The sequence below is a fragment of the Polyergus mexicanus genome, unplaced genomic scaffold (assembly GCF_030449975.1).
Source record: "Polyergus mexicanus isolate NDT 795.1 unplaced genomic scaffold, iyPolMexi1.0 SCAF_16, whole genome shotgun sequence".
Classification (NCBI taxonomy): Eukaryota; Metazoa; Arthropoda; class Insecta; order Hymenoptera; family Formicidae; genus Polyergus; species Polyergus mexicanus.
In genome coordinates this window covers 3172685-3186742 of record NW_027223336.1, presented here as the reverse complement: position 1 = coordinate 3186742, position 14058 = coordinate 3172685, and the positions used below count along the sequence as shown (strand labels likewise).

The following is a 14058-nucleotide window of genomic DNA, read 5'->3' as shown; positions in this document are numbered from 1 at the left end:
AATTATGTGAAACAGTAATTTTTTTCGCGAAAATTCTTACTATATTTCTAACAGATGCACTCAATTCTCTAACGAATACGAGAAATCAAAGCCGTTTTATCTTTATGTGAACACTACATAGCAGTTACAAAAAAAGTTTTGAAAAGATTACTACGTTTTTTTGCAAAAATAAGGATTATATCTTACAATTATTTGTTTTTTATTTTCAATTGTTATTAAATTATTACTAAATTTAAATAATATATCTATTACGTTTTATTTGTTAACTATTTTCATAATAAAAAACAAAAAATTTGCCACGTTACTTATAAAATTACAAAAGCATTATAAACTGGATACTTACGCATTCTTCCTGATCGTTTTGTATTATTGTGCGTGTATGTATGTGTGTACGCATACGGATGCTGGGAGGATGTTTTCAAAGCCTATACAGTGTATGAGTGTCCCGGTAATGGCGTTCTCTTCTAAAAGTCATCACCGGTGAAAAATCGCGGATGCGACAGGTGTTTTGTGACGAACAAAAAAATCGATTTAATTAAAGCTGCCAGTGTCACGCACGGCCGATAATTAACGACTAATAACTTTCGTTTCACTGTCTTCCACATGATAAACGGTCGTTTATGTGCTCGGACATTCTTAGAAATGTTATACGTTAAAATAAAATACATTTCTCTAGAAAAATTATATTTTTCTTCTTACGTTATTGAGTCTCACAAAATGACAACTTTATCAAAATCACATATACATATCATTTTTATATATTTTAATAATATAGCTACCATATAGCTATAAATACTAAATAGCGCATTACTTGATTAGCGGCTGCATGATTAATTAGCTAATTATGGGTTCAAATCTGTTTAACTGAATCCCGTGTGTAGGCGATACGATTTTGCCTTTGAAATTGTTATTCATTGCGTAAGCAATGAACTATTGTGATAAAATAAAAGCAGCAAATCGGCCATCTCGTAATTCGTAATTTTCAACAATTTTATCTCTATTACACGTTATAGTGTAATCTCATTTTGATGGCCATATAATATTGTGTCATTCTGATTATTGAATGCATCTTAATATATTAAAAAAAAAAAAAAAAAAAAAAACGCTTGATTAATCTGTCTATAAAAAGAATTTAAAGAGAAATCATATACATAAATGTAACACGATTAATTTAATTTTACACACAGAATGTTTACACACAGAACTTTAAGACATTCTTCAATAAAATCCCATAAATATATCAAGACATATGATTTTTTACGATCAGTCACAGTTTAAAGCACTGTTATATATCGCGTCAGTAAACATAGTTACTTCACAATATTTGTTTATTTCAACAAATTATTTTGTAAAAATCGAAATATCAAGAATTTTCTAAAACAATTGTTTATCCAAAACAAATTTATTATTATTTCGCATAAGAATATCTTTATATGTTTATTTGCATAATATATCCAAGGAAATATTTATAATTTCATATTATTTCTTAAATTCCTCGTTAATTAGCATGTACAGACATATTTACTTCGATAATGTGGAAGAAAATATCATTCATTTGATGATTATAATAGGAATCCATAATATCAAAAGAAAATATTCTCTCTTTCTCTCTCTTTTGATTTATTTAATATTTCTCTAATAATTTAATAAAAAAATAGTACAAATTTAACTGCGATTTTTCATGAATCTTTATTTATATAAAATATCTAGTTCTAAAGAAACATACGTATTTTTGTTATCATATTTTCTCAGTTCGCGCGTTTACTGTGCGATCATATAAGAAAAGTATCTCTGATATAGATTATTGATGACACATATTTCTCTAGTAGTTGTAAATCTTTTGTCACTTTTTATCTCAAAATCACAGATTTCTATATATTATATCTAGACTGCTAACAACGAGGTGACAGGTGAAGTCAGGGGGCAGCCACTTACAATTGGGTAGAATATATATATATATATAGGTTGAATTAATACACATATATAATACATTTTCAATCTGCCCAACTGTAAATGGCTGTCATATGTCACCATATGATAGCAGTTTAGATATAATATTATACATATTATACAATATTATATATATATAAGTACATGTAATAGAAGTCTGTGCTCAAAATCCATACAGCACAGGCTATTGCAGCAACTTGTCGAGGATATTCTGTGCTGTATAAGAATGTTTAATTAAGGAAAATGGCATAATACAAATAATTTATATCAATCGAGTTTTCTTAAATAAAAATTTACGCATCTTTATTTATAATAAAAGAAAAATTTCTCTTTATAGCCATAGATATATTATGTTTTTTATCTCTTAATCTCTTAATTTTTTTATAAAAAATATAAGAAGGGTGTCTTACTGCAAAAAAATAATAAATAAAATATTTAAAAAATGGTATCAACGTGGATATAAATCTAAATCAGTATGGTCTCAATATAATCTCTATTTTCAATTTTCCCTTTTGCAATTTTTATACATAGTATGATAGAATTAATACATAATTTATTTTCTCTCTCTCTTTCTCTTTGAAAAAGAGTTTCCGAAACTTTTAGTGTCCTATTACAATATAATAAAAAAGTTCCATTTGTATTTTTCATCTCCGTTAACGTTTTCTATTTTATTGTAATAGGACACTAAAAGTTTCGGAAACTCTTTTTCAAAGAGGAAGAGAAAGGGAAAGAGAAAATATATATGCGCGCGCGCGTATGTGTGTGTGTATGTGTACTACCTTGCATGCAAATTAATTCGAATTATCAAATATGCTCATCTTTATAGTTAGCGATATTTAAGATATAAAGATAAGACAAGAATTAATTAAATTTAAAGACAATTCCTTTGGGGGTAATTTATCCATTCTAAATATATACATATAAAATATATGTTTATGATATACATAAAGATCGATATATGGGGAGAGAATATATTCTTCCGTTAAAATTAAATTTAATAATAAAACACATAATACCAAAGGCGCGGAATTAATTTTTGAAATTATATTAATTTACATATTTAACCTAATTTATTTAATGTACTTCTTATTTCGGTAATTCGCATTTAAATAAATTTCTTTTGTTATATGAATGATATCAAAATATATTTAAACTTCAAAGAATTTTTGCAATACGAGCAAAAGGAATATCTCTTTGTCTCTGAGATATATAAGATTATATATTTAGATATTTTCAAAAATATACAATATTATTCTCATATAATTAGGAATCATATACGTGATCATATGTATATGTATATTAAATTGGATACTTAAAAAAAAAATATATATATATATATATATATATATAGTTAATTTTATTCGGCTCACTCGTAATTTGCGATAATATTAGGATAGAATTGTTCCTATTAATTATATTATATTTTCACCGCCACACATCGAAAAGGTTAAAGCCAGAGGTCATTATTCTTCATAGTGTATATTTAGCACCGTGAGCGCGATATTCACGCGACAAATAAAACTCGGTATCGGACGACTACCGCATTTTAGCGCTAGATATGTGACGAGAATATCGAGGCCGAATTTTGCAGAGATGCAGTCCGGACTCGCGCGCGTAATCGATGTGTTTCATTATTTTAATATATCAATTTACGATACTATGATTTTTATAATCATAATTTTGTGTATTAAAGAGCGTGTTAACCGCTCGATTGTATTCCACCAATCGCGAAAATACCCTCGTTGACGTCGCGGAAGTCGATGGGTGTTCGGACCCTGACTTAATGGCGGGACTTGGAAACGATCGGAGCTCGCGAGCGAAGCGTTAAACTGTCCTAAAGGTTTCCCTGGTAGCACTTAACCACCCGCTGATCCGCATTTCTTTCCGTCGCAGAGAGACGAAATAAACAGCGACGTTGCGTTTACCCGACGATAACGTGGGTGACGTTAAACATTCTCGCCACTTTCGACAATTTTCGGATATATTTTCGCGTATCCGCTATTTCGAGTTAATTAACAGTTAAAGACCAAAATATTAAATATAATATGTAATAGAGATAAAACATTAAAATTTTTTCTCTCTCTCTCTCTCTCTCTCTCTCTCTCTTAATGAATATTTGAGTTCTTCAATTGTCAATACTTAAGAAAATAAAAATAATTAATTTAAAAATTAAAAATAGAAATTATATTTTTGTATACGATGAATATGAATGTGGCTTGCGCATAAAGTAATCCAAAACGCCAAAAATCTAAATGCGTCATTGAACACCGTGTCTTTTTTTATCGTTTTAATCGCGCCGTGGCGATCTGATATAGGATAGTTCAACGCCCACGAATTTATCGTCCGATTGATGTCCCTTCTGCATTTTGTCGATACCTTTTATCGGAGAAGAGGAGAGAAAGAGGCAGATCGGCTTATACGAAATAGTATTGGCCATCAATCGCTTTCCTCTATGTTCTTTCAGTTCGTATAATAGCTTTTATAATTGTATTAATATGAACAGAAAATGCTAATAATATCATGCACATCGCGTGGATGGAAGAAACGATACATAATTAACCCTTTGAAATTTTTAATTTTTAATCGGCACAAAATCGTAGAAAATACATTCAAGCTACTGACCTTGTTGAGAAATTAAGATGAGTGAAAATATACGCGTTGTAACTCCCATGATGCAAAAAGATGAGAGCGATGATCCCATGTGTGTTGCACAAGGAAAGCGGGAAGCAAGTGATTTTGAAATCCAAAAGAGTGACTGTAATCGCCCTCTATATCTTTTCTAATATTCAATCGGTCGATAAAAAAGAGCTCGTCGACATTATCTTGCGTGATACCAGCTGAAGAAGGAGATCTTTTATATCAACAAGGGAGTAAAATATTAGCAACAAAGTAAAGCTAATTTTTTATCTTTATCTCTCACCTGCTATCAGCTGTCTCCCGTCACTTTTCAATCCATTAATAAGACGAAAAGTGTGATTCGACACATATTGTTTATTTCAAAGAGCTATTTATTGTGCTGAGAATTCGCGGATGTTTCTACAATTCCCGGTGCACTTCGAGCGCGTTCCGTCTGAAATTTTTTAAAATCGTTTTAAAATTTCACGTATCAAGTGTAATGCAATTGTGACATTACCTTTGCGTCTTCAAAATAATCGATAGGTTGAGATAATTTAGAGAGTAAAGCGATTTTTTCCATTTTGTTGATTTGAGTTGATCTAAAACATGAGAAAATATATTAATAAAAAAATATATAAACACCAATATTGTTATATTGCATACATATATATATCTATGTAAACTAAATTATTAGATTTAAATATGCGATTTAATATTAAATATATATGAGTATGTGTATGGGTGCGATAATTTGCACAATGCTCTATTTATAATAAAATTAAGTATCTTTTTGGATATAATTTCCGTATATATTTCTCTCATAATATACCTTGTACTGTTTTGCGTTGATAATTTCTCAATAATCTTAGCATCTATATTAATCTTTTTCGATCTTTGCATCTGACTTTTTAACTTTTCAATGTTTTGTGTAAGTTGATGAATTTGTACCTTTAATGTCGCATTTTCATACATCAATCTATTATTTCTTTGCACAATCTAACAAGTCACATATAATGTATATATAATATAAGTGGTCTAATTCAAAAGTTATTGGATTGACAAAACATATATATATATATATATATATATATATATATATATATATATATATATATATATATATATATATATTAGGGAATATATATTTATTATTATTGTTTACTTGTAAAAATTTTGCTTTATTGAGGGGCAATGGTTCCTGAAATTTCTCTGACACAATTAAATTAAGTTCTTTTCTCGCCTCATCTAACTTTTCCATCATTTCTGCTATTACTAGCAGATGCTCATGTAAGAGCTGATCCAATTTACATCTTAATGTATCTTTGGCATGTTTCATACGAAGAAACTTTATACATGTGTTGTATACAACTTCATTTTTATTCGCTAATTCCTCTTTGAGTCGCTTATTTTCCATTTGTTCTAGTTCCTTATGCTGTTGCTGAAACTTTGACATGTTACCAGTATGTTTAGTTCTATATCGTTGCATTTCTTCAATAAAGTGGTCTTTCTCCCTTTGATAAAAAAATCTCTCATCATCTAACTGTTCTACAATAAAAATAATTAATATACTGCTTTAAAACAACACTTTATAGATATCTATTGAATAACAGCTTCTAGAGTTATTCCTGATAAATATCCAAGTTGTGTGTAAATTTAGATGAAAATATGCAAAGGTTTTATTTATATTATAGTAAATAACTTAATCAGAAATGATACTAACATTGCTCTAAATTAATATACACATACTTTGCAAAATATTAATAATGATCGGGTCTTACGTTTAAAGTTTCTATTACATCTTTGTTGCTTCTTTAGTTCTGCCAATAATCTTCCTTTCTCTCGATGTATGTTTTCTAATTGTGTATCTTTTATTTGTATAGCATCTTTTAAATTTACAATAGTTTTATTCAATTCTGTTATCTTGATGCGAGTAAAATTAAGATTATAATTATTGACAACATTGTTAATGATATGAGAAATAATATACTTATTATCCAGATTTGTAAATGTTTAAAATATAAAAATTTACCAACATCTTATTCATTTATATTTATATAAATATCAAATCTACGAATAAACATATATGGGTTCGGTATATAATCATTAATTACTTATAACCATGTAAAATATAACATACTTGTTGCTGTAAAGTTACTACTTCATCATTTATGTCATATTCTGCAATATTTTGAAAAACTTTGTTCTCTATAATATTAGTAGAACATTTATTCAAGTTAATATTCTGCATATCACAATATATAACTCCAAAAGCTAATCTGTAACATGTCTGTTTATGATAATCTTCTATTTGTTATATTATTTTATTAATTATATATACATTATACTCTTTGTGTGTTTAACGTACTTTAATTAAATATCCAAGAGTTATAATTTTTTCAAACTGCTTTTATGAATAAATCTATTTAAAACTCAAAGATATATTGAAAGAATGTTCTTCCTTCATGTATAAAGCTATAAATAAAAGAACTTGACATGTTGCACTGATTCTCTAGAAATAATGCTTATGTGCAAAAGTTACTTGTCAGATACATGGTTAATGAGAGACACACATTAGACATTAGATAAAATTAGACAAATAAAAAACGTTAAAAACGTCACAACAAATCTTGAATGTGATCGTGAATATTGCTTTTCATATTCATGAAGCTGAAATAAATTTCTAAGATAATGTTTAACATGCTTTACATTTCGGAAATAAAGAAAATTTTTTTCTTAACGATATATATAATGTAGAAAATTCACATCGAAAATTGCTTTCTAGAGAACAGGTTATACTCAAATAAAGATTTTCACCCAAGCGATACAGATTTTAAAAGTTGTGAAATTTTTTATTGTATCGTATATGTACAAAATAGGTGTACACACACACATACTACTTATCAATCGCACATACGTGTTTTATACACGCGTCACATATGCTTTAATTGCATATGACATTGATGTAAGAGCATTTCTTTTTACCTAGTACACCTTTAACCCCCATTTCTGTTATCTTTTATCAAATGGAATGAATGTTGAGATGACATATGTATATGTTTCCTTTTTATATGCTGATATCTGTAGAGACACAAGTAAAGTTGTGGAATTATGAATGATTAATAATCCTTTCTCCACCTTGCACACATGAAAATAATAAATTATATTGGAGCTTTGTTTCTTTCATCGTTTTTTTTACATGAAACTCTTGACAAAAATCATGTTTAAATGAATATGTTAAAATTTATTTTTTGTATCTCTGGAAGTGTATCGCACGATATGAACATAGTTTAAAGAAAACAGAAAATACAAAATACTTTGCTGTATGTAAATTTCCTCTTGTGTTTTCCATAAATTTTACAGTGTAACAACAACTGGGCCAAAGATTATTTAAACATTGCTTTATATTAAAATTATATAAAATTGTTAAAATGTCTAGTAATTAATATATCTAAATCAGATTAATACATCAAGCAATAATTTAGAAAAAAAGCTGTAGTACCCTTGTCTTTAGAAGTCCCTTCTATATTATCATTTGTATAAAACTTTATAAAAAAATAATTTCAATAAACAATTTTAAATGTTGCGATTATTCCAATTAGAAGGTACTTCTTAAAGACAGACAAATTATTCTTATAAAAATTTTGTCATAGAAACGTTTTTGTTTTAAAAATTAAAGTTTAAATATATATTATTCTGCAAAAATATCTGGTAAGAAGCATCTAAAAAATATGTTATATAACTGAAGTTATATATTATAATAACCTTTGCTTTGCTTACAGAAATATGAAAAAATGACGTAAATATTTTGAGCCAATACTCTTCTTTTAATAATAAATGCAAGCAATCATAACTTTTCATAAATTAGTAAAAATGTGATTCAATCATTTTGAAATTATATGCGCCATAGTTATTTCATTTTCGTATTTTGTTGGTCCAGTTGTGTTTTAGAAAGATGGAAGGCAACGCTTGTTGTATAATAATTTGATGAAATGATACTTAGATTCGCACAAACGCGGATGATATTAATGATGGACTTATGTTTAATATCCTAACTTAAGAGTTTTATTTTTATAACATTAAGGCTCGTGCTTATTTTTTCTTATTTTTGTTAGCCTGATTTTTATATTTGGCCGCAGTTGTTAATTTGGCATTCTTCTTCTTAGGTTCATCATCTTCATCATCTTCATCTTCAGGATCCTACAAGAAATATAAAATGCAATCATGCAATAAATTGTATAAGCAAACAAAATCATATTTTGTTAAACTTCCATAACAAGATTCAAAAATTTAATATTATAAACCAATTTATTAAAATTTTGAAATAAATATGGGGAGGCCTCATATATATATTCATGCATTTTTATTTAGTAAGTTCTGCTAAAATTAACATCAAACTTTATCGCACTTTATAATCAAAAAATTCCATTATATTAATAATATTTGTGAGTTTTCCCGAAGATATATTTTGCTTTTATTATTTAATTAATGCGTATGTTAATATATAATAATTTTTGTTTTTTAAATAGAAATTATAATTCAAATACACTTTGTAATAGTGGAAAAAAAAGGAAGCATGATTAAAGAATAAAAGCAACTCTTTGCAAAATATGATTTATTTTACAAAAATAAAACGAACATGGAATGAGAACACAGATATAATAGATCAAAGATACATTCATGACTTTTTTACAAGTGGATCACTTCCACTTTTTCAAATTCTTTAAATTGTAATTCCTCTTAAAAATATGATAAAGTCAAGTGAAATTTAAGTGCATTTTTAGTGCAATAATGTCGTATTTTTTAGAAGACACATTAATTATAACGCAGTGTATATTTTTTTTAAATCTTAATATTCTATTTGTCTACATCTTCATCCGTTTAATGCCGTTTTTTTTATCCTCTGCTAAAAGCTTTCGTTTCTTTTGCGGTGCCTGAAATTGATATTTCTAATACATATAATTTGAAATATTGCTATTAATTTTTAGCAATATACAAAGTAAAAATCACGAGATGCATTATTAGATTCTCTACAGTAAATTATAATTGAACACTATGATATGTAATATTTAAACGTATCTAGTGCATTTATATATATATATATATATATATATATATATATATATATATATATATATAAAATATGTCATATTTTTAGAAATGCATTCTGTACAAATTTCTGCTATTAATAAATGTAATGTAATATTTACATGCCTCACCCATAATTTTTTTTATATAATATTATTTACGTGAATACGCATTTTGGCTAAATTTATCATAATAAAGCTTGGTTAAATTTATCACAATAGTTTGGTTAAATTTATCACAATAAAGTTAGTTTGTTACCTAGAATACATATTTATATTCTTGATAACTTTTTTTATAATATATATAATATAATAATTCACATCCAATATACACATACCTTTTCATCATCTTCATCATCAATGTTTTCTTCCTCCATCTCATCATCTATATCGTCAAACTCTTCAATATGCGCACCTGAAATGAAAGCTAATAAATGTAAAGCTAATAAAAAAAATGAAAATAACAGAGGAAACTATTTGGAAAAGAAATATATGTTGTTTAATGTTGTTAATCATGTCCTGTATATTATGTGTTACAATGTGTATGCTGTATATATATTAATTATAAATAAATATTATTATTATTATTAAAGAATATTTATTATTTGTTTTATTTTAGCTGTTCTAATCGAATATGTCTAGAATAAATAACAAATATTTTATAAATATTCTATAATCAAAACATTTCATAATTTATTAAGAGAATGTTTAATAATAATTAAACTTGTACATTTAGAGAGAGAGAGAGAGAGAGAGCGAGAGAGAGAGAGAGAGAGAGAGAGAGAGAGAGAGAGAGAGTTTTTCATCATTACATTAAATCAAATTTAGTTATGTTTATAATTGTCACTTTAGAATTAAAAATGTTTATGTTTTACATATATAGATACATGTGTAATAATAAGATTTATTTCAGATTTGATCTTTCTTTAAAAATGTTGAATATATACAAAATAAAGTATTTTGTATATAATATATATGCAAAATAAATATTAAATTTCATGCATTAATGAAGAGCAACGAGTATAAATTGTACACATTATAAAATTTTGCTATAAAATATTTGCTATAACTACCATTAAAATAAAAGTATTTTTTTTTTCTTTTCCGACTCTATCTTACAAATTTATTTTTTGTAATGTGTTTTCGAAATGTTTTGTTTGAGGGAGGCGTTCAATTTTATTCATATCACCTTTTTATTTAATATAACTTTATAAATATAAATATGTACAAACAAAATATAATGTGCAATTTTTAATTAAAGTTATTAAAAGATGCATATCATCTATAGCATTTTGTTTTGAGTTGTGTGCAATACAAAACTGTGTATATGAGTTATAATAAGTGTAATAAAATAAAATATGACACAATAAAATGTGTGTGTGTGACTATAATTTATCAATAAAAGTTTTCAAGATTAGTTTTAAATTTACTAAGTTGTAGATATATTTATGCAAAGATTATGTACTTACCAAGGAGATTGTGTCCTACTATGTGAACAGGTCCACTGCCCTTAACCAATGTAAACGTAACAGGAGGATCTGGGAAACTGAGATCAAGAATAATCTGCGCTGTTTTTCCCATTTCCAGCAAGGCAATTGGCGTTTTGATGGGTCCCTTCAAACCCATAGCCTCTACCTGCAGCACATTGAGCTCACCAGGCTTGGCCTCTGGTCCCAATAGAGCCTGCAAAATTTATGTAATAGCAATTATGTGAGTATAATTAGATGTATACAATAATGTGCAATAACGTTAAAATATTTTAGATACGATTGTTATCCACGAGATCCACAATTAAAAGATGTTATTAACGTGGTTTATTTAAATAAAAAAATATAAAAATTATAAATAAATTTTATCTAAAATATCTTTGTCTTTCAAAAATTTTCTTTGAACAATTAATTCAAGGTGACTAGCCCTTTTCAGGTTAGAAAATACTTTGGCTCCAAAAAGATAATTGTATATAATCATCGATACAAATAAGAGAATAAACAAAAGAATTTTTAAAAAATGAGTTTAAATGTTTCCATAAAGTTGATTTTGTCTAATGAAAGTACTGATGATACGAGTAAAAGATGTTCCGATGTGATTCTTACTTATCAAAATTTAATTAAAAATTAAATAATAATATAAATAAGAACAGCATATAATTCTTACAAAATTACTCGTTAACGATAATTTCAATATTTATTATTTATTTTGTGATGCCACGCGGTAACCGGCATGCTACAGAATTCTACAGTTCAATCTACAGATCGCGATCAATTGATTAAATTATAGATACATGTTCTCTCTGAAATTCATCCGTTCATAAAAAATTTCCGTTACAATCTTTATTCCAATATAATAGAGCTCTAACCCATAGTAAAATGGGGGAAGGGCGAAGCCGTTATTGAAAAATGGCGCCAAGCATCAAACTTTCACAGTGCTAGTCGGAAAGACCTCCGAAATTAGTCGACGCCTTCGTTTTACGCATGGAAGACTGCATTTACAACGCCACAAACGGAAGTACATCGTTGGTAGAAAAAAGAAGAGAACAAAATGCTTGCACTTAATCGAAGGACGTGTGCTAAAAATAAGCAATGTTAAATATCTCGAATGTAAAGAAATATCCGGAATCGAATTTAAAAAAAAAAAAAAATGTATATATATACGTCATGACCGTACCATCTCGATTTATATCCTCGGTGTAAAAAGTTTTTAGTTAAAGAGACGAGAGAGAAAATACGTTCGCGTTGCGACTGAAGTTTCGCGCGCAAACTTTCGTCCGAGACGATGACGAGGTTGCGAGGAAAAAATCCAAAGTAGATAAATAGGTATTCCTGAAAATGTGACGCGATCGAAATTTCGCCTCTGGTGCGGTTGAACGGAGATGACCGCGTTACATACGCACCGAAACCTGAACGTAATCGTAGTCGATGTAATGTAATTTGATAAACGCGCACTTATCTTACGTGCGGTAAGGATACGATGGGACGGAGATAGACATAACATCGTATTGCGCGCTATCTCTCCTCGTCGATGAGAAAGAAATCGCGGACGAGAGGTAGCGGCTGCGACGAGACGAAGACGATCTCATTTTGTCGTACAAGTCGACGACACATCGTACTTACCATCTTTATAATGAGCTTTTGATCAGCGCCGATGTGCTGAGCCGCGCTGTCCGAGTCGTCGTTCTTGTGCTCTGGGTCCCATACCTCGCTCGCGTTCGGTCCCTCGAGGGTGATTCCTGAACACACAAATCACAATCGTGTACACGTGTCGCGCCGGGGAACGATATCGTCGACGATGGCGATCGCGACATTATTTTCGCCGTCTATGCCGGTTCGTTGGAGACAATGGGGGTCGGTCGGTCGCAATGGCCGAATGCCCAGCCGGCGTCTCGGCCAAGCGCATCCCCCTCGTTCTCGAATGGCCGACGGTACGTAAGTATCCCCGCGAGACGCTAAATAACGGGCGGACGGTGATCGTGGCACCGCAGCCGATCATATTTACCGTATAAATACTCCTCTGCCATGACGATCGATCTTGATATTAACGGATTCTCGTCAACGTGATGTGCTCGAGGGACGTGTGCGTACGCGTACCGTACACGGTGATCGGTGATGGAGAAGCTAAGAGTGATGCCGCGTGTGCGCAAACGGTTACTGTGTTACTGCGCGAGGGAAAGGTCGCCGCACGTGCCGGTCGCCAGACGAGCGCGTAGTAAATGAGTTTCGCGTACTCGACCTTGCGCGCCCAGAGTACGTTCCGCGCGCTGATTGGTCTAACGCGACGCGCGGCATTGGCGGTTTTCTGTTAGAGACATCAAGGGCGACGCGCTTTAAAAATCCCTAACAAAATTTTCCATTTCTTTTTTTACGCAAAAACCTTGATCGTACTTGATCATCTTTTGTATTAGATGATTTACCATCTGTGTAAACGTTGCATCTTCCAAGGAACAATTGTATAAAATATGATAATAAGAATAATAAATTTTTCGAATTACTTATTATGGTTTACGGAAAATCAGATGTGTGTGTTTGGATATTTTATTAAGATATAGGAAAAAGCTACTCTAGCATATTGTTTGATGTAGGAGATATATACATTTTTGTGACCAACAAAATTTATATTTAATGATTTTATATTTAATTTAAAGAATACGAAATTATGATTATACGCACATATATATAACTCTATCGTATAAATTGATTCATTATATATTTATTACACGCTAAAAATTTCACATACATAAAATAAACTAAACAAATAATCTGTGAAATATATGAGAATCGTATAGCAATCACAAAATTAATTTATAATATGAATCATCTCGCGAATATATAAGACAGAATTTTCAAATGACAAGCGTGGCAGCATCGTCCTATCGCCTATTGGTTCAAATCGGCTCTAGTGGCGAACGCACCTA

General features: G+C 29.3%; 2 protein-coding genes across 5 annotated transcripts; both read right to left on the bottom strand.

The window, feature by feature from the left end:
• Window positions 1-5056: 5056 nt before the first annotated feature.
• LOC138940207 (paramyosin) lies at window positions 5057-6852 on the bottom strand. The gene is made up of 5 exons (XM_070308840.1): window positions 6704-6852; window positions 6345-6486; window positions 5729-6111; window positions 5396-5562; window positions 5057-5165 (listed from the first exon to the last, which is right to left on the bottom strand). The coding sequence occupies exons 1-5, from the start codon at window positions 6812-6814 to the stop codon at window positions 5057-5059; spliced, it is 912 nt and encodes a 303-aa protein (XP_070164941.1). The 5' UTR covers window positions 6815-6852.
• A 143-nt stretch (window positions 6853-6995) lies between these two features.
• Window positions 6996-13340, bottom strand: LOC138940208 (nucleoplasmin-like protein). 4 transcript variants are annotated; one of them, XM_070308841.1, is made up of 5 exons: window positions 13143-13340; window positions 12761-12876; window positions 11120-11333; window positions 9989-10077; window positions 6996-8763 (listed from the first exon to the last, which is right to left on the bottom strand). In XM_070308841.1, the coding sequence occupies exons 1-5, from the start codon at window positions 13162-13164 to the stop codon at window positions 8656-8658; spliced, it is 549 nt and encodes a 182-aa protein (XP_070164942.1). In that variant the 5' UTR covers window positions 13165-13340; the 3' UTR covers window positions 6996-8655. The 4 variants fall into 4 exon arrangements, with proteins under 4 accessions (XP_070164942.1, XP_070164943.1, XP_070164944.1 ...); XM_070308842.1 differs by having other exon boundaries at window positions 7336-8763; window positions 9989-10065; XM_070308843.1 differs by lacking the exon at window positions 6996-8763 and adding an exon at window positions 9277-9497.
• Between the last annotated feature and the right edge of the window lie 718 nt (window positions 13341-14058).

Coding starts and splice junctions, on each gene's coding strand:
- LOC138940207 (XM_070308840.1), bottom strand. CDS start 6,814: ATGCAGAATATTAACTTGAATAAATGTTCTACTAATATTATAGAGAAC. Junction 6,112..6,344: donor ATGTAATAGAAACTTTAAAC/GTAAGACCCGAT, acceptor TTTTTATTGTAG/AACAGTTAGATGATGAGAGA. Junction 5,166..5,395: donor TCAACGCAAAACAGTACAAG/GTATATTATGAG, acceptor CTCATGTTTTAG/ATCAACTCAAATCAACAAAA.
- LOC138940208 (XM_070308841.1), bottom strand. CDS start 13,164: ATGGCAGAGGAGTATTTATACG. Junction 11,334..12,760: donor AAAAGCTCATTATAAAGATG/GTAAGTACGATG, acceptor TAAATTTTGCAG/GCTCTATTGGGACCAGAGGC. Junction 10,078..11,119: donor AGTAGGACACAATCTCCTTG/GTAAGTACATAA, acceptor TACATTTATTAG/CTTTCATTTCAGGTGCGCAT.